Raw genomic sequence first — 21,329 nt, forward strand, 5'->3', positions numbered from 1 at the left:
CTTTAGGCTATATTGGGTGGGTTTATGGTGGGTTCAAACCTTCCACTTATATCATATAGAAGCATTTTTAAACAGGAAACATAGCCTGAGAGGCTGAGCCTTTGCCCCCCTCCTCTCTCTTTATTTTTATTTTGGAGTAGCAGCAGAGGCTTTGCACTGCCTGGGAAAACCACTTTGAGGCAAGGACGACAACAGGGAGAGAAGAGAAATGGGGGAGATGAAAGTAAATGGGAAGTAAGTGAGAGCAGAGGGAAGAAAGAAGCAGGCAGAATGAGGGCTGTCTGACAGGTGGCACGCAGCTTTCTAACCACAGAGGAAGCTGTGATGCTGGCGTGGCGTCATTTGCCGTTTTCACAGGATAGGAAGCTGAAGGTACATTGCCTAATTGTTCCTTTAAAGCCTCTCACAAATATGCATGCACAAGCCATATGAACACACATTCACAGCCACCCCACCAGTGGCACACTGCCCATGTATGGCAGTGCCCTGCCCCTGCAGAGAGTCCCACCTACTGCCTGGTATCTGTCCAGGTGGCGTGGTGCAGTCCTCTGCCAGCCTCTCCATCAACCCTCTGGATGAACTGTGACCCTCCTATCAGGACTCTGCATTCCTCCTCCCTCTGTTTCTCTCCAGGCGGCATCTGGACAGAGCTCTGCCAAACAAGTTTATTTATCCACTCTGAGATTAAATATTTATTAGGAACAATTTGCACACATAGCTGAGGGGAGAGAAGGAGTTCACAGCCGTGGAACAGTGGATATGGGCTATTGCAGTCTTTCCAAACCCTCAGGACTTTGGGAACACAACAGTCTTGCATAGTAGAGCCAGGCCTGGCGAGACCAATGGGCATGCCTAGCTGAGCCGAGCTGGCTGAAGGCATGTCTGCTTTACTCTCTTTCTCTCTCGTTGTCACACTGTTCCTGTACATCTCTCTCTCTCTCTCTCCCTCTCTCTCTCCCTCCTTTCTCACTCTGTCAACCTCTAAAGTGGTAATTATGTTGGCTGCATGAAGGCTTTAATGCCTATGCCATTAGCTGGCTGTATTTTTATCCCCTAGTATTTACCCCAACAAGGCAGTCTCATATAGACTGCTACAAACTTTATGGACAATTACATGACTTGGGGATTATTCTTAGTGAAGACATGGTGCAGCAGCACTGGTTTAGTAGCTCCATGACTAGCCCACCTACCGACCAGACCTTTCAAGGGAAATGCTTGTCCTGGCACGTAGCTAATGTGCACATACAGTAAGGCTTTCTCTGATAGCATAGTAAGTAGGTGTGCTGGAAAGTATGGGTTAAGTTAAATCAAAATGCATTTTCATAATTCATCTTGGTGATCTTCGTGCTAGCACAATTGCCCCAAGACTCCAAGCAGTGAAAACAAATGCTATTAATTGCTATAAGTTTGGCTTTATTTTGTTAATTAAAGTAAGGATATGAAGTACATTTCTCAAAGTGAAGGTTCAGCGATATGGAGAAGAACAAATATCACCTATTTTTTTTTTCTAAACATTATTTTTTGGGCTCTTTGGCCTTTATTTGATAGTACAGTGGTAGCGTGAAAGGGGGGATGACATGCAGGAAAGGGCTGCAGGTCGGAATGAAACCTGCAACCGCTGTGGCAAAGATGTCGCCTTTGTACATGGGGCACCTGCTCTACCAGGTGAACTACTCAGTGCCCCATATCACAGTCTTTTTGATGAAATACCTTTATATCAATATTGTGACGATACTGTAGGGTTGACAATAGGTGCTTTCACAAAGTATTTACACAATGTTGTTTGATAAATGATCATTAGTCATGTGGATATTATGACTAAGTAGGTAAAGGGAAATAAAAGAACAGCTAGAGCAGTGTGGTAAGTTTGAAAAATTCACTTTACTGTAATGTAGCTTTTAATGCCAGGAAGACAACTTATAATATTACAATATCCAAAATCTAAGACGATATTTAGTCTCAGATCACATTATCAATGTAATATATTGCTTGGCCCTATCTTATTTTAATTGTTTTGTCTGTCAGAGATCAGATAACAGTGAAAAATGTCCAAAGTCTAGATCCTCTTCAACTGTCTTGTTTTATCCAACTAACAGTCCAAAACCAAAAGAAATTTAGTTAACTATAAAACGGACAAGAAAAGGCAGCAGGCTCTGACATTTAAGAACATGCAATCATGAAATGTTTAGCTTTTTTGGTTTAAAAAGATGAGTTAAACCATAAATCTATTAAATAGATGTTGTTTTTTTTTTTTTTTTCCCAACTAATCAATTTATCAAAAAAAATCATTGCATTTCCACTAGTAAGAGACATTGCGCTATTTTATTTTGAAGTTGATTTGTTGTATGACGTGTGTCTTATTTAAAGGGTGGCTACTGCGGGAGGTGCGAGGCAACTGGATCAAGCAGCGTCGGTACTGGTTCGTGCTGAGCCAGGACTCCCTTGACTACTACACCGGACCAGAGAAAGGAGCCCGCAGACTGGGCACACTGGTCCTCACCAACCTCTGTTCTGTCATCTGGCCAGACAAGCAGACATACAAGGAAACGGGTGAGGGGCACACAGACAGGCTGATGCATAGCTGACTCACACTCATGTATACTTGCCTGTAATCTCTGTACACTCCAGTAAGACCTGTGTGAATTCCCCGTGCGGTGATGTGATCTTAGACATTTTTAGTATGTTGGTCAGAGTTTTTTGATATGTAAGTGATGTCTTGTGGTCCCCTTTCCCTTCCCATGAGTACTGTAATTCTGAGTAAGTTTGGGAAGCCCCAGCTGTGTTGGTCTGGAAACCTCACATTTGAGTTGTCAATGGGGGCATCTCCCTTCCCTTTCTGGAATGAAAGAAACAAAAGGCATCTAAGTCTTTGCTAGACGGGAAGAGACACAGGGATGACTTGTCCTTTTTCAAGTTTCTGTATTACTCAAACATGTCGCTTTCTGTCTACATCTGTCTGCCTGTCTGTCTGTCAGTGGAGGGGATTATGTCCTGCTGACTTCACCAAACCACTTAAAATGTCCAAACTATTGTATAAACCCAAACCCAAACATAGTTTTTACTAACTCAGTATGCCAGGGGACTTTTCTGGACAGATGTGCACTTTCAATAGTGCCTTTGTCACAAGCTCTCCTGGCTGTTTCACTACTGAATAACTTTATGTTCCTTCTAAACCACAGTGAAAGTTGCATGAAATATTTACTTCCTCTGTGTATTTTCTGGTTGTCACCATGAAATATTAGTTCCCTTTAAGGTTTCCATCTTTGGCACCAGTGGCCCTTTACAGCAGAGTTAATGTAAGGTCACCAAACAGGTGCAAAGTAGGCAAAAGCAATACAACTGCGCCATAATCTCAGTTGTAAAACCTCTTAATTTTGGGTTTGTACTTCACCAAGAACCTAAACAAAGCAGGACATGGTGCCAAGTCACGTAGCAGGAAAGGCTGATAACAGACGTGGGGCTGCAGATCAGGCCAACCTGCCTGGGGTATGTCTAATACTTCCTCTGCACAAGGAGGAAGTACGCCTTTTTTCACTTTTATTGCAAGCTGTCCAAGGGGAGACTCACTGAGGGGGTTTAACACTTCTGTCCTAATTCATCTATAGAATAACTGATGTTGTTTGGTTTTGTCGTGGTCTGAGGTTCCTCACAGGCTGACCTTTGATCCTCAATGAAACTGAGAGAGGAAGTCAAGGGGGGGTGTTCACGCTAGACATGCGGGGTGTCCCGTGCAGAGAACATTTAACTGTTCTCTTCCCTGTTTACTTAAAGCACACTTTCAGATAAGGTGCCTTCAAGTGTCAATTATATAAAATGTTTTATGGGTTTCTTTCAGGCCACTGGAGCATCACAGTATATGGGCGGAAGCACTGCTACAGGCTGTACACCAAGCACTTCAACGAGGCTGTCCACTGGGCATGTGCCATCCAGAAAATCATTGATACCAAAGCACCAGTGGAAACACCAACACAGCTCCTGATTCGAGACATTGAGGTGAGCCACGTGACACACACAAACATATACACACAGTTGCTGTTGCTCCCCCCACCGCACCGTTACTATGGAAACTACACGGCATCATCAGGCCAGGAGTCCAGTCCAAGTTTCCTCTGCTTGCCTTTCTCTTTTGAATGATCTCATCTTATTCCACCACACAGGGACAGGACATAATAACAGACCTGAGCCAGACAGGTCATTTCAAGATAAAGGTATTTCTAGTTATTGAGTGTCCAGAACATGTGGATTTGAAAGGATGCTTTTTGCTTTACCTTCTCATGTGGTAGGAGAGTGAAGTGTATTTATGAAGGACAGCCATATTTTTAGGCCAGGGGTTGCTAGAGAACACAGCATGCTGGAATCTCACTGAGCAGACAGATGACTCGTCTTGCATCAGTCTGTGCCTGGGGTGAAGAGAGGGGCAGTTTTGGCAGAGGAGGGCTTGGTGTGAGGCAGCAGGGACCAGATAAGCAGTCCTTTGCCTGGCCTCCTGTCTCCGTAATCTCCCAACGAGAGTCTCTAATCTCAAAGAAAGTGGTTAATCTGCTTGCCTCCGTCTGCCTATGTCTGCTTAGCCAGGAGGGGCCAAGATTATATTTTGAAGGAACAGAGGGGGCCTGCTTTTAAAGTGCTCCTCATTCATTGTTTTGCTTCTCCTCCTGAAGTCTCTTCCTCTGTCTCTCTATCTCAGTGTGTTGCTTTCTCTCACCTTTACAAGCAGGCACACTTTCTCAAATAGGTGGGGTATTTTCCTTCTTCAATGTGAGATTAGGACTGCTGCTGCAAAAACCAAAGAGAAAATGAACAGAGGAAGCTTTGTGTGAACAGGACTGCTCGCTTATCTTTTAAGCATAGATTCATGTACTAGCCACAGACACAAGAGAGAGCAGGGATTGCAGTGTTAGCCTTGGACCTACAGCCAGAGGCCTTGTGTGAAAGAGAGAAAATTGAGAGAAGATCTGATGAACAGATTACATAGGCGAACTGCTCTTAAATCTTAAATCTGCCACATGTTACATTTAAAGGACAAACAAACCGTGAAATTATTACCTAGACTTTTGTAATTCAACTCACAGCACTACTCTGACCTACTATAATGTAGCTGTGCAGTTTTCCTCTGCACTCAGGAATTACAAGCAACATTTCAGGTGTACTCAATGTTTGTTTTGCTTTCAAATAAAGATAGATAATCTATCTTAATTTCTGGCTTGTTGTATTGCCGGACTCCACTGGCCTTGTTCTAACATTAGCAATGTTGCTGTTTCACTAGATCTTAGTAATGACTTTGATGAGCACATGTCAATGTTAATGTATATGTGATAGAAATGATGGACAAAAATGAAAACAAGATCCAAGTTGTTATAAATGAGAATTATCCTTAAAAGAAAAAGTTCTGCAGTTAGGGAAATATGCTTCCTTTTCATTCCAGTTTGATTAGAAGGTCGATACCACTCACAGGTCTGTATGCTAAATATAAAGACGAATGGAAACAGCTAGTCTGGCTGTTTAAATGTAACAAAACTGGCCTACCAGCACCTCTTAAGCTCATCAATTAACATGTCATTTCTCGTTTGTTTTATCCGTACATAAACCAAAGTGTACGATAACTTGTCATTATATGGAAGCTTATGTGCAGGGCTATTTCATGGCCAGGACCAGTTGCCAGGGACAAATAATAAACCTGGTATTTCACTTGGGGTGGTATACATCCTGTGTTACACAGAGTTTTGTGTGCCTGATGCACATTCTAAGCGGCTTGCATTTGGATGTCTCGTCACTTTTTTGCATAAGCTAGCAAAACCATAAACCATGAACATTGTTTTACAAAGATGTTCTTTTGCTCCTTGTACTGCTGGCACAGCTGTAACTGTGACTAGACTTCCCCGCAGATTTTCAAATGACTTTTTAGCCTGACTGCTGATATATTGTCAAGTTGACCATCATAACATGGTAACATGGTTTAACATCTATATTCTGATGTCAGTGTAGTATCTGGCGTCATGCCCAAACAGGCTCACAAGGCAGTAGACCAAATATATATACAGTACAGGCCAAAAGTTTGGACACACCTTCTCATTCAATGCGTTTTCTTTATTTTCATGACTATTTACATTGTAGATTCTCACTGAAGGCATCAAAACTGTGAATGAACACATGTGGAGTTATGTACTTAACAAAAAAAGGTGAAATAACTGAAAACATGTTTTATATTCTAGTTTCTTCAAAATAGCCACCCTTTGCTCTGATTACTGCTTTGCACACTCTTGGCAATCTCTCCATGAGCTTCAAGAGGTAGTCACCTGAAATGGTTTTCCAACAGTCTTGAAGGAGTTCCCAGAGGTGTTTAGCACTTGTTGGCCCCTTTGCCTTCACTCTGCGGTCCAGCTCACCCCAAACCATCTCGATTGGGTTCAGGTCCGGTGACTGTGGAGGCCAGGTCATCTGTCGCAGCACTCCATCACTCTCCTTCTTGGTCAAATAGCCCTTACACAGCCTGGAGGTGTGTTTGGGGTCATTGTCCTGTTGAAAAATAAATGATCGTCCAACTAAACGCAAACCGGATGGGATGGCATGTCGCTGCAGGATGCTGTGGTAGCCATGCTGGTTCAGTGTGCCTTCAATTTTGAATAAATCCCCAACAGTGTCACCAGCAAAACACCCCCACACCATCACACCTCCTCCTCCCTGCTTCACAGTGGGAACCAGGCATGTGGAATCCATCCGTTCACCTTTTCTGCGTCTCACAAAGACACGGCGGTTGGAACCAAAGATCTCAAATTTGGACTCATCAGACCAAAGCACAGATTTCCACTGGTCTAATGTCCATTCCTTGTGTTTCTTGGCCCAAACAAATCTCTTCTGCTTGTTGCCTCTCCTTAGCAGTGGTTTCCTAGCAGCTATTTGACCATGAAGGCCTGATTCGCGCAGTCTCCTCTTAACAGTTGTTCTAGAGATGGGTCTGCTGCTAGAACTCTGTGTGGCATTCATCTGGTCTCTGATCTGAGCTGCTGTTAACTTGTGATTTCTGAGGCTGGTGACTCGGATGAACTTATCCTCAGAAGCAGAGGTGACTCTTGGTCTTCCTTTCCTGGGTCGGTCCTCATGTGTGCCAGTTTCGTTGTAGCGCTTGATGGTTTTTGCGACTCCACTTGGGGACACATTTAAAGTTTTTGCAATTTTCCGGACTGACTGACCTTCATTTCTTAAAGTAATGATGGCCACTCGTTTTTCTTTAGTTAGCTGATTGGTTCTTGCCATAATATGAATTTTAACAGTTGTCCAATAGGGCTGTCGGCTGTGTATTAACCTGACTTCTGCACAACACAACTGATGGTCCCAAACCCATTGATAAAGCAAGAAATTCCACTAATTAACCCTGATAAGGCATACCTGTGAAGTGGAAACCATTTCAGGTGACTACCTCTTGAAGCTCATTGAGAGAATGCCAAGAGTGTGCAAAGCAGTAATCAGAGCAAAGGGTGGCTATTTTGAAGAAACTAGAATATAAAACATGTTTTCAGTTATTTCACCTTTTTTTGTTAAGTACATAACTCCACATGTGTTCATTCACAGTTTTGATGCCTTCAGTGAGAATCTACAATGTAAATAGTCATGAAAATAAAGAAAACGCATTGAATGAGAAGGTGTGTCCAAACTTTTGGCCTGTACTGTATATATATATGTATGTATGTATGTGTGTGTGTGTGTGTGTGTGTGTGCATATATATATATATATATACATACATACATACATATACATGAATAGTATGTTCTGTAGGCCTTTATGCTCAACATACCAAGTTTAAAAAAATACCAAGTTTTAGGTAGTCCCTAGTTGCCAGGCAACCAGTGTAAGATGGCAAATTGTCATTTTTTCGTTTCAGTTTTTAATTAGTGAGCTTTACAGGTGCAAGTAGGCAGATTTTGTTACCTTTGGATAGAGCCAGGGTAGCTGTTTTCCTGTTTTTAGTCTTTGTGCTAGTGTTAAGCTGCTTGCTGTAGCTTTATATCCACCGTGCACAGTTGAGAGTGGTATCAATCCCTCATCTAGCTTTTAGCAAGGAAGAAAAAAAGGGGGTATTTTCCAAAATGCACTGCATTTGTTGGGGAAGACCAAAGGGAATAAGAAACCTAACCATTTATGTACAGTGCGTGCATTTCATCTGATGTTGTATGTTGTGCTGTATACTGCTGCACGTGATTCACAGAGCAGCATCTCATTCCCACGTTTCAAACAGACAAGCCTGTCACTAGTGTGCACCAAACACTTCAGAAGAATGTGTCAACTTTGCCCTAGTAAGGAGGGGGGGAAGCGGGCTGGTCTTGTAGCCAGAGAGAAAGGGTGGCTGGTTTGAGGGGGCTGCAGAGGCAGGAGAGAGCCAGAGCAGTGGCAACGTTACTAATGAGCAACAGGTGCTGGAGGGCAGTAGCATGGAAGCCATCTGTACCGCTGGAAGGCATCTATCCACATAAGCAGCAAAAGACACAAACACACGCACACTAAACTCATTGACACCAGTGGATAAAATATAACGTGTCAGTCATGCTAGTGTGGTTTGCTGGGTCATCACTTGACCTTCCTGCTGCTTTGAAAGTTGCCAGAGCTGAATTGTGACCCTTGTCAAATCGACCTCAGTAACCCCTGACAGACAAACACACATACTCAATCACCCACTCACTAACTTGCTTCCAGGTTGGCTGTAGGCATATTGAAGGCATATGAAAGTTTGTTCTTTACTTTGTCTGTTGATGTTAGCATCAATTTTTTTTCACTTGTGTGCTGTAGGAGAATAAGTTCAACCCTGAGGTAGTGGAGCACATCTACCAGCACAATCCCATCCTCAAGTACACCCAGGGCCCCCTGTATGCTCCTCTGCTGCCCTTTCCCTATGGCAGCCTGGAGCACACATGTAAGTAGTTAACATGTACACGTCATACATTATCGTAGCAACAAAGTTGCAAGTAAAAATATAATGATAATCATAATATTAATAATAATAATAATAATAATGATGATGAGAGATTTAGAATTCAACTAGATTACAAAATAGTTAGGCTCAGATCTCAGTGCTGATGGCTGAGTCTTTGTTGAAGCTGTTGTAATCTTGACTGTGTTAACAGTTATTTATGCTATTTACAGAAACTGACCACTCAACCCTGTATGTGTATGCAGTTAGCAAACCATTTCCTGTAACTACCGTTCAAGGGCTTTATTGCTAATTGGAAACCATTCTGATATCTGTTTGAATTGCTGAGGCAGCATTTAGCACAATGCAGTGCAGGATTTTACTTGGCCCGGTTGTGTCTTTAAAATAAGTGCAAACAGCGACACACCACAAGACAATTAGACAACAATATATGTAACAAGTAATTGTTTTATAGCTGAAACTTCTGATGTTTACACAAAACAATGTTGGCATCATACAGATATCCTGAAGTAGCATAGAAAAAATGAAGAAAACAAAAATAACATCAAAGTATAACACAGTGTTACACCACTCCTCTGCCTCCTCTCTTCAGACCACAGCGGAAAAGGCTATGGCTCGGTGCGCGAGGAGGCTGTGAAGCTCTTCAACTGCCTGCAGCAGCTGGAATCAGCACGGGAGCCGGTGCCCATCATCCAGGGTGTGCTGCAGACCTGCCTGGACCTGCGGCCTCTTCGCGATGAGGTCTACTGCCAGCTGGTGAAGCAGACCAGCTACACGCCTGCCCCATACACAGCCGCACACCTCCGCTACTGGCAGCTTCTGACCTGCATGAGCTGCACCTTCCTACCTGGGCCCACCGTGCTCAAGTACCTGCGATTCCACCTCAAAAGGTAAGATGCATACAAAGGATACTGATGTTTGGCAGAGGTGATACAGTTGACGTCAATGTTTTTAAGTATTAAATTCAAATACTGGCCTCAAATGAAACATGTACTGAGAAGTGAGGTGTTGCATACAAATCTAATCCCTGTCAGTCTTCACTTGAACTGTGTGGTGGTGTATTTTTCTTCAGAGACTGTACCCTCCCCTCCCTTTCTTCTTATTTTGCTGTGTTAAGAACATTCCTAGGTACAGTATACAGGTGAGTCTAGACTTTATAAAAATGTAGCCACCAGGCAGCAGACTGTAAGCAGCACGCATCCAAGAGAATGCTATGAAAATAGTGGACAAGGTGCTGGAAACTCAAGTATAGTGAGGCGCAATGCCTAGCAGACAAAGCTTGTTCCAAACAAGAGTGAATCTGAGGTTGGCTTTCACTGTCTGTTTCCAAACAGCAGTGAACAATTCCTGCAGAGTGTACCTTTAAGTTGCAGAATGTAGCTTAAATAGATTGTTTTGTTTACATAGATAAACTACAATATAGTCTGGAAAATAAGAAATGGCTTATGCCACGTTGAGGTTAGATTTATTCATGTTAAGTTTACAATAAATAAATCCTGAAGAAAACTGTTAACATAATTTCCTACTTGTAATTACAAATGGAAAATGTTCTTGTTTTTGCTGGCTCTGATTTCTCCCAGTGGGAAACATGACTTGTGGAAGACAGGAGAAAAACTGCAGCTAATCCTTTTGTTGACAGTTTTAAGTAATGGAAACCACAATTATAACAGTGTTTATTTTATATTGATGAAAATTACTTTTTTTTCTTAACATTTTGTAAATGAACATATAAACCCTCCGCCCTAAACTCCACAACTGTCAACTGGTTGTCAACATAAATACGCACCATTATGTAAATGGTAAATGTACTTGCACTTGTATAGCGCCTTTCTAGTCTTCTGACCACTTATAGCGCTTCACATTCACCCATGCACACACACATTCATACACTAGTGGCCAAGGCTACTGTACAAGGTGCCACCTGCTACTCAGTCTTTAAACAATCACATGCACTCAAATGGGAGCAGTTTGGGGTTTGGTATATTGCCCAAGGATTCGTTTACATGCAGACTCGAAGAGCCAGAAATCAAACCGCCCATCTTCTGATTGGTGGATGACCCACTCTATCTCCTGAGACACAGGCGCTGTAGAGGATGTTATATATTTAGAAAAAGACAAAACTCAACAAACAAACTATCGTAAAATGAGAACTACAAAATAAATACATTTTTTTATCCATTCATTGATTAAAATTCTAAACATGAAGCATGCCACTCCCCACAGAGTATGGCCTGTGTCAGGCACCCTACAAAAATGTGTCCTAACATATCCATGAAAATGATTTTACACAAAAGTGGTAAGTGATCTGAGTGAAATGTGAAAACAAGTTGTAGCAACAAGATTCAATCCCATTCCCATAAGAATAGTACATCAGACTAGAAATCAGTATTTGGTTATTATGAGTGAGAACAGGTTGAATGCTTGCAGGTGAAGGTGAACCAGTAGTCTGTAGTAGCAGGGAAAACATGGGGCCCAGACCGCGGACAAAAAGCAGGCGCCGGCACCGCAAACCACCAGTTTAGATATAGTAGCGTGATATGCCTTCACATTGTTAGCATGTTCTCCCAGACTGATCCAGTGTTTTAGGGCTGGATTTACAGGTCTGAATTAGCCCCTCTGTCAAGCATGCTAATCTAAGTTATTAGCAGTGCTAAGCTCCTGCTACAGATTTTCTGTCTAACGCCATTCCATCAAACCACTACAGTTTTCTATCTATACGTTTGTACTGGGAATCACCCTCTAGCTAATGGAGTAGTCGCATGCAATGGCGATTCATAATAAAGCTGTGGAACTTGCTGCCCGTGTGTTTTGATACGCATTGCCATCGCTCTCACACACTCTCTCACTCTGTGGATGTGTGCTGAGGCTGCAGCTGGGCAGAGCTAAGACTGGAGCTGGGAAGTGGGCCCAGAAACCCTCCTCCACTCCCCCAGTGCCCTGAGAAAACCCCCAGGGAATGTCTGCTGTCAGAGAGAGCAGGCCAGAGGAAAGAAAGCAGAGGAGGAGGAGGGGGCAAGAAAAGAGGAAAGAGCAGAGAGGGGTGAAGACAGAAGAGTATAGGAAGGATCACATAGACTCAGTGGAACATTCCTAATTATGTTTCAGCGGGACAAATCCCACCCTGTGGCCATATAGTTAGGAGAGAGCGAGACATTGGAGGGAATGAGAGGGCCTCTCTCTGTCTGGCAGAATGTTTGAGGCCCTGTTATTCCCCCTCTCTCTCTCTGTCCTCTGTTTTGTGTATTTTGGGATGAACATTGAAGTATAATTGTTTCCTTCCTATTTTTTTCTCTTTGTTTACACAGTGCTGAGCTCATGACTGCATCAGGTTGTTTTTCACACCTTTCAAACTCCCCAAAGTGTGTAAGACTTCAGGCTCCAGTTGAAGTGTGTGTCTACTGCTTTTGTGCCCCCTCATTTAAAGCACACACACATATCCACACCTACCACTCCTGGACACTCCACAGGGAGGAAGTGGCAGGTCACTCTGGTTCACAGGAGCGGAAACACCTTTTCCTGTTTCGTCCGCTACCCAAAGTCAAACATGTTTTCTTTGCCATTTTCCTTTTCTTTGAAGGATTGAGGGATGTTGAGCCTTTTAAGTCCCTAAGAGCTAAAGTGAGAACATTTGTCATTCCTCGCCTCATTGACTTTCGAGCACTGCCAACCCAAAGAAAATAAAGAACTCTGTTGAATCAAAAGGATGACGCAAAGTCCATAATCATAGCATAACACGTTACAGACTTTGAATCGCTGTTGACATCACAAGCATTAACAAGTTCTCCCTTTTAAGTGTCAAATATTTTCATTTTGCTGGCAAATATCTAGAAATTCTAAATGCGCTTACACACGCACATGGTACGTTTCCACCCGTCTCACTGTCACTCCTTCTTGCAGGATCCAGAGCCAGAGTCCTGAGTCTGAGATGGATAACTATGCGTCATTCATCAGCGAGGCTCTGGAGAAGACCAAGTGTCGAGAGTGTGTGCCATCCTGGGATGAGATCCAGATGCTGATGAGCCGACAGGAGATGCTGTGCACTGTGCACTACCCTGGGCCCCTATCCTGCCAGCTGTACATCAGCTCACACACTACCGCCAATGAGGTATGGGCACATTTGTATTATACTTCATAGCACAACTTTTCTCAGTCTTTCAGCATTTGATTTGTTCAAAACATCCTAGCCTAATCTGAAGTATAATGACATTAATAAACAATCTTAACCAGTAACTGCATCTCTGCCTCTTTTGTTTTCACTCTTAAAGGGACAGTTCACCCCGAAATCCAGAATCCATATTTTTCCTGTTACCTGTAGTGCTTTTTATAAATCTATTTTTTTGTTTTTTGGTGTGAGTTGCTGAGTGTTGGGGATATTGGCTGTAGAGATGTCTGCCTTCTCCCAAAAATAATAGAATTAGAAGGCACTCAGCTTGTGATGCTCAAAGAAACAGACAGACACAGAAAATCATGAACATTGGCGATAAGTTAGTGTGAGTGTGGGACTGTCATGCACAAATAGACAATAATAATGTAATGTTGTACTGCCAGCTCAGCTTGCACCGCTGAGCTAGCTAAAGTAACAGCTCAGCTGAGGAGGACACGAGTAATGTTTACGTCTCACGGTGTCAGAAGCTCAACCCTCTTGTCCATCAGTAGACGCATGAATTCTAGGGCAAGACATTGTCGGTGAGGTTTTCAAATGTATTTTATTTTTTCGCAATTTGAGGTCCATAAGCTGAGTGCCGCCTAATTCCATTATATTCAAGTTAAGGCAAGCATGTCTATGGCCGATATCTCCAACACGCAGCAACTCACGCCAAAACAATATAGATGAATAGATAGCACTGAGGTTAAATTAAAAATATGTATTTTTTTTTATTTTGGGGCGAACGGTCCCTTCAGTGTTTAACCATTTATGTGTCCATCTGTTTTTCAACCCACTTTCCTTTGCTCGTCACCAGGTGGTTCGAAGGATGCAGGAGAAGCTCGGCCTGCAAGACAGCAAAAACACATTTGCACTGTACGAGCAGAATGCACTGTGGGAGCAGCCGATCGCAGGCAGCACTCTGATTGCAGACATCCTGACGAGGTTCGAAAAGTAAATCCCTGTCTTCACCCTGTAAAATAAAACAGACATACGGCGAGGAAGTCAGACACAATAAAACCAAGCAGACAGACAACACTATCAAAACACCTTGGCTAAGTCTGGCAGGAATCTGAGCTATTTGTCACTCGTTAGATGAATGCCAGCAGAGCAGTGGATTGTATATTTATCCTCACTAGCCCAGCTCCCATGCTGAACATTATCCAGTATCCTTGATAACTGGTGACCTTGTCTGGTTTTGTTGGTCAAACATGACACCCTGCTGGGAAACTAGATTGGTGTCCCTATTTCTGTCAGCAAAGCCAGCCAGTTGCTGGATAGCCAAGGTGAAGCTGATGTCATTTGGTTGTACAAGGCAAAGTCTCAAATGAAACAATAAAGCTGGAACAAAGGGGGCCTGTGTTTCATTAACAAGTGTAGACATCTGTGTCCTCACACTGCTCAGTGAGTAAACATGAAACTCAGCAAACCACCAAGTTACTTAACAATAATATTACACATTGAAGAAGCAATACCTTGTAACATATTAACATCTAGGCTTGTATTTTAGTATATTCGTTCCTTTTCTAACCCTCTCTGTTCCTCTTCTGTGCAGCCTTTCCACCAAAGAGGCAGAGTCTAAATCCCAATGGAAACTGTGTTTCAAGCTCTACTGCCTGTTGGATGCTGACAGCATATCAGTGGACAGCATTGAATATCTCTTTCTCTTTGAGCAGGTAATGGAGCAGAACTCAACTCCTCAAAGGGCAGAGTCCTCCTTTGAGAGCGTCTTTGTTATGAGTGACTGTTTCAGTGCTGATAATGAGATATAATTTATTGTCCTGCAGCGATTCATTCCTCGTATTTCATTGGATTATTATGTTTTTACTTAACAATCATTAATGTCTTATATGAGCTGTGATTGCAGTAAAGCACAGCACATAAAAAGCATGACTAAGAGCACTGGCTGTAGTGCAGAGGGGGCAAAAGGCAGCCAGCACTGGCTTCATTAGAACATTTTTCCCGAGGACTCCCATAAAAGAGTTATGGGACAAAATAAAACAGGGTGGGGTAGAAAGGATTGATGGCAGGACTGAGGCTATTACTGACAAATTGTACCTTCTTTTCCTCCTGTTCCTGTCTCTCCCTGTTTGTCCTGGCTTCGGGCTTCATGCTGCAGTGCCATGAGATGGTGGTACGTGGCCAGTTGCCAGCCTGTGAAGAGGACCTACAGGCCTTAGCTTCCCTGAGGCTTCAGTGTCTGATGGGTGACTTCAGCACACATGCCCCCTGCCCACCTCTGGACGAGCTTTTCCCAGGTCATGTGCTAGAAGCACGAGTACTTATGTCCCTTTCTGCACCCCAAGCCCTGCCTCCTTGTCAGGTGGCAGCTCAGGGCTGCCCCACCACGCAACGCTTCCCCACGGGCCTCCTGGCAGGGACGTTGTGGAGCCACACAGCTACAGCAGCGCACAAGCAAAAAGTAGAGCAGGACATGCGCCTGCGGAGTCGGCTAAAGGAGGAGGCAGCGGCTGTCATGGGATCCATTTTGGAGCGTTGGAAAGGTCTAGCCGGCTACAGCCGCAGGGACAGTATGGCTGCCTACCTCACAATTGCACGCCAGTGGTCGGGCTTTGGATGCACTCTTTATGAAGTGGACTTTTATATTGTGAGTATTGTGATGTCACGCTTTAGTTTTATTGTTGGACTGAGAGATTTTGCTCCCTCTGTGCTTAAGAGTCACTAGGACTCTTGAGGTAAATTAAAGAATAACTGTAAGCTGTTTTGACATCTGCTTACCTCTTCCTCCCTCCAGAGTTCAACAGGGAGTTTTTCCCAGAAGTTGTGGCTGGGCGTAGCTGCTACCTCCGTGTCTCTGTATCGGCAGGGAGAGGCAGAGGCCCTGGAGTCCTTCCCTTATGGCCAGATCTGTTCTTACGGCGTATCTGATAGCAACACTTTCAAGATCACAGCTGGGGATCGGGATCTGCTGTTTGAAACCACCAAGGTATAGTGGGTCACACCACAGAATAGTACGGTATATACAGGCTGAGGGTTAACACAGGGATACTCAACTTGCTTTACCCGGGGGCCACTTTTGCAAAATGAGAGGAGTCTGGGGGCCAGTTTCTAGGAATCGAGGACATACAGGGCTTAGCCCAGATTTCTGTCAAGGGGTCTGGGGATTTTCCCTGGCACTTTTTTGATAAACAAGCTCTAGTTTGATGCTTTTTATGCACTCTGACACCTTATTTATATTAAAAGTAAAAAAAAAACAAAAAACATTAAAAAAAAAACAAAAAACAGTGAGAATCCATTTATTTTAATTGTGAATTAGAAAATGATCAGCAGGCCACCTGGCACCTTATCGTGGGCCATATCTGTAAGTTAAGCATTACTGAGTTAGAGGAAGTAAAATCTCTTATTACTGGATTCAGGATTCAGTTTGTGTACAGTGCAGGGCCAAGTGGCCTTATCACCATGCAGTGTTCTGCAGAGTAAGTGAAAGAAGCACGCTGTCTGCTCATGATACCCCCCCTCCTTCCAGCTCTCTGACCCACTTTAAAAACACTCATTAATTTGGTCTAAATAGAGAGCACACAACCTGCCCCTGCTCTCCAACCGATGCTAACCACCAAAAGTCTAACTTCCTGGCATTAAATGGCAACTGGGGGGCGAGTTTTATTGCCGTGGTTAGATTAAAATATTAGGCAACATTTCTCAGAAACATGGATGTTCTTCCAAACAGACATTTTTTGTTTTCAGTGGGGAACAAATCTTGCCTTTCACGGGGCAGATTTGCTTGCATCTTCCCACACGGAACAAAAAATCCCTCTGTGATCTCTCATGGGGCACAAAAGTGGCTTTTATTTATTTATTGGACACACAGGCGAATTGAAGCAGAGCCCAGTAAGGCTCCTACTTTTATGAACTTAAGGCTTTATATTGCAGTTACATGAATGTTTAGGGTTTTGAGGTCCTGGGCAGGAAAAAAAAGAGAGAGAACGGATTTGCAGGGGGTGATTATGGTTAGGCCTGGAGTTAATGGTGAGGGTGAGATTAGCTGCTCATTTAAGGGTTACAGTTAAAGTTGAAGAGTAGGTATAAGTTGAGACTGTTTTAGACCGTGTTCTCACACACAATGTTTAGGCAAGCATTAGCAGGACTAAAGTAAGGGTAATGGTCATGGTGGCTTACGGTGGTTTGGTGGTCATGTCCACCAAGGTCAGGGTAACGGAGAGACAGATGAACTTGTGCGCAGTGCCCTTACTTGTTTCTGCAACAGCTGCTGCACAAAATATGTCAAAGTGATGAAATATCCACACACTTGTAAGGCCTCTTTTTTCTGATCAAGGGGTGTGTGTGTCAAACAACATCATCCTCTGCTTCTGGGGGATCCAGTTTTTCTAACAGCTGGATGACATCATCCATCTCCACCCTCCTGTGACAGTGCCAGACAGACACTGAGACTGCCACCAATCTGACCTCTCTCTCTCTCTCTCTCTCTCTCTCTCTCTCTCTCTGTCACAGCTGACTGAGATCATGCAGCTGATGAATGCGTATTTCAGTGCCATCCGTCGCCAGCGAGGGAAAGGGGAAGATGCGGACATCACTATAACAGACAGCACAGAGGTGGGATTCCGTCACCTGGCCTCAACACACACGCCCACCCTCCTGGAGCTGCCCTCGCACCCAGTTTGAGAGGGACCCATACCTGGACAACCCCCAACCCCCAACCCCCCACCATCCTCCTCCACGTGTCCCCTATGAGGCTCAGCCCCAGTCCTCAGGACACCACGCCTCCTCCACTGGGAACGGCACGGCAGCCAAAACAAAGAGAGGGCTGTTTTCGCTCCCCATCCGTGAAAATAAACCCTCGCTGAGCTTTCCAGCTGAAGGAGCTGGCCGATGGAGGAGGGAGGGAGAGGGGAGGGGACGAGAAGGCAAGGGGGTTCTGTTTTGCAAGTGAGGCCAGAAACCCACAGAAACCAATGCGGTTGCTGATGAGCTGTCACACACCCTCCACCCCATCCTGTCACGCAACCACCTCTGTTACTCTACATGGCAACAGCCCTCACCCCCCAGCCCACCTTACCCCACCCCCCTCGACAATGTGAGACGTTGGCATGAGCCTTGCAACATCAGGGAGAGATAGCATCACAACAGTTAGGACTTATGGCAACAATAAGCTGTGGTACTCCCCTCATGAAGGTATGGCTTAGAGTGCAAACACTACTCTGTCTCTTTTCTCTCTCTGTCTCTCTCGGAGTGTGCCATATTTGTATTGCCTTTCCTAGAAGGCAGTCATCCCTCATGCACTGCTGGATTAGTGTTGAGAACATTCAGTGACACACACGCACACACCCTCCCGTCTTTGGCTCTCTCTCTTTCACGCACACATACACACTCACTTTACTCTCACGTGCCCTTATGCTGACATGTTCATCAGAGACGGTCGGTTTTCATAAGGTCCCGGTTGGGTTTGCATTACCTGGAACTGTTGATGCAGTGAGCCATGTGAACTTGGAACTGGAAACAGATGTTGAACTCTGTAGTTAAGTCACTTTGGCTGCCATTGCCGTATACACTCTTACCTATGGGATTATCAGTGTGTGTGTGTGTGTGTGTGTGTGTGTGTGTGTGCGTGCGTGCGTGTATGTGTGTGTCTGTCTGTGTGTCTGTTTGATCAAGAAATACATTTCCTGGATTACACATTCAGGATCTGAGTTAACTGTGTCTCACAGAAACCAAAGGATTTTGGAGCTGTGTCTACGTTGTCTCCACCAAATGCTCTCATGTGTCCTTTGTTGTGCTGCTTGTCTTGGCTGTAATCCTTGACACGAAACTTGGTTAACACTTGACTGATTTGATAATTTTGCTTATGTCAGTTACTATCCTAATGCAGCTCTACTCTGCTGAAAATAACTGGTGCTTCTCTGTTTATTATTGTTATTTTCACAATGTATATATGATGGAAGAATTAAAATTAGAGTACACGTAAAACCGTAGTCAGAGATCTGGATCTGAAGTGACGCCATATTTACCATGCAGTTCCCCATGTTTCCCCTACAGCATTATATTGCTGCTGTGCCAGAAAACGGAAAATGCATAAGTATCATGTTATAACGTAAAGGTTTATCATCATAACAAGCTATTTTCACATTATTACAACGAATACAGCAGACTCTTTACACACCCCAATGCATATTAAAATCCTTCTCAGTGTACGCACACTTATCACAATATCATGCAGAATGTCACCATGTCTCAACCCAACAAATCAAGTCATGCAAATGAGCTGTATCCCTCAATTTATCCTTCTCCGCAAACTGTTTTCTCATTCAAACGTGAGTTTCATGTCATAACAATATGTTATCACATTATAACATAAAATTTTAAATGTTTTTACAGTATAAGTGATCACATTATGATGTGAATAAACAGTATACTGTTTATCTTTAAATTTTGTTATAACCAAGCCCCCAGAAACCGCACAGGCTTTGAAACCAGTTTTCCTAGTGGCCAAACCCTGGAACTACAATTTCCTGGTCTGTCACGTGATGTCATTGGATTTTTACACTTTTTCCCATGAACTAACATTAGGGAAGGGACATCTGTAAATCAGTGGATACATTTTTTTTGAGCATCACAACACCTGCAAAGTGACTTCATTATTGGGATTATCTGTTCTGACAACATTTCCTAACTCTAGAAGAGCCACACGATTAAATCATTTTATCCCCATTCAAGTTAGCGGAGGGCTAAACTGGAAGTTAGCCACTCAGCTGACAGAAGTCTCTAGTGTGCTTGCTCTATTGGCCCAACAAACAGAAGATCTAGTTAATATTATACCCGGGAAGTCAAACCTTTTTGGCTTCATGCATCACTGAGCAACTTTTATAGGAATGAACGGGGCTCCGCCTCCAAGGCTGTATCCAGTTCTCTTTATACATCCACAGTTGTAACATGATAAGTTTGTATGTCATAATAATGTGAAAATATCTTATAATATGAAAATACTGTTATCACATTAAAAACATATTATTATAATGATCAACTTTTGACGTTACAAGGTGATACTCATCTTTTTCTGTTTCTGGTGTAGCAGCAATACGCATCTGTAGTTCCTGCTATTTAAACAGAAATCTTTTTAATCAGGCCATGGATGCTTTTGTAGTTATTTATGCAAACTTTGCTTTTTTTGTTTTGTTTTGTTACTGTTCTTTATGTCTTAAATGCAGACCCAGATGTGTTTTGATATAAGGTTAACCAAAAGCCATAAAAGCTTTTGGTTCGGCTCCTTAAAGCAGTTCAGATGTGTAAATCCTGTGTAGCCCCGTCTTTGTGTTCACTGAGTATTCTTGTGAAGCCAAAGTTTTGCCAAGTCATGGGTTTGACCAATGGACCAAAGATGTTTTTTAAATAAGCTTTTATAACAAGAAATTATCCCAAAGCAGACAGATCCCCCAATTTTTATTTGACTGTTTTCACATTTACTCGTTTTTCGTTAAACTTGAATGTCAGACAAGAATGAAGACATCCTGTTGTTTATACACTTTATTTTAATGTAGTAGATGAGACTTTAGATAGGCTTTGTAAATATAATTTTAGAGTACTGTCTTCTTCACAACTCCATGTGATAACCAGCCTCAAGACTTAAATCTCACCATGAAAGGCCTTGACGAGTCATTGCACAGTCAGCCCCGTCTCCTGCTCAGAAGCAGGTCTTTGCTTTTTCTACTGCAGCTGCAGGCAGCTCCAAGCTACAAGTATGAAAAGAAAATAAATCACACTGCGGATGTTGTTGCTTTGTATTAAGCTTGTTTGTACGCTGCATGGTACCTTTTTATGTAATGTGTGTATAGTTAATTGCACTATTGTTTGTTTATAACTAACTTGGAAGTGCAATAAAAACTATAAATACTGTATGTAATTAATAAAAAACAGCACCATTTTACCATAACGTCTTTGGTAATGTTCAGCCATTCAGTCATTTCCTTTGTTTCGTTTTCAGAAAATGTGCTTTCTTGTGCTTCGACTAGTGAAGCAGTGTAAGACTATTGTTTTCAACCAGACATTTTATAAAAGGCTGAAGTTTGGCGCCAGCAGCAGAGCTGAGAGCTGCCTCCCCCGAAGCTTTTCTGGTTAAAAACAATAGCTGGTTGAGCAAGCGTTGCTAAGTATCTTTACGTTCCCCTGTGGTAATGAGCCTTAACTGAGTTAGACGAACGGCCACCAGTATGCTGCAGCTCCAGGTGAGGGACAAAGAGTGGTGTTTTATCATTCTGTAGGTTTGACTAATGGGAAGTAAAATGACCTTT

The 21,329-nt window shown here is 43.2% G+C and overlaps 1 protein-coding gene across 1 annotated transcript in view; it reads left to right on the top strand.

Moving 5' to 3' along the window:
• plekhh3 (pleckstrin homology, MyTH4 and FERM domain containing H3) overlaps positions 1-20,986 on the top strand; it is a 41,224-nt gene extending 20,238 nt beyond the window's left edge. The window contains exons 4-13 of the mRNA XM_049562393.1: positions 2,368-2,550; positions 3,836-3,993; positions 8,783-8,906; positions 9,517-9,814; positions 12,822-13,029; positions 13,886-14,013; positions 14,624-14,744; positions 15,188-15,676; positions 15,824-16,015; positions 17,539-20,986. Of these exons, the coding sequence (XP_049418350.1) occupies positions 2,368-2,550; positions 3,836-3,993; positions 8,783-8,906; positions 9,517-9,814; positions 12,822-13,029; positions 13,886-14,013; positions 14,624-14,744; positions 15,188-15,676; positions 15,824-16,015; positions 17,539-17,709 (2,072 nt within the window). The 3' untranslated portion in view covers positions 17,710-20,986. The remainder of the gene's footprint in view (positions 1-2,367; positions 2,551-3,835; positions 3,994-8,782; positions 8,907-9,516; positions 9,815-12,821; positions 13,030-13,885; positions 14,014-14,623; positions 14,745-15,187; positions 15,677-15,823; positions 16,016-17,538) is intronic.
• The last annotated feature ends 343 nt before the right edge of the window (positions 20,987-21,329 follow it).

This window comes from Epinephelus fuscoguttatus, linkage group LG19 (assembly GCF_011397635.1).
Source record: "Epinephelus fuscoguttatus linkage group LG19, E.fuscoguttatus.final_Chr_v1".
Classification (NCBI taxonomy): Eukaryota; Metazoa; Chordata; class Actinopteri; order Perciformes; family Serranidae; genus Epinephelus; species Epinephelus fuscoguttatus.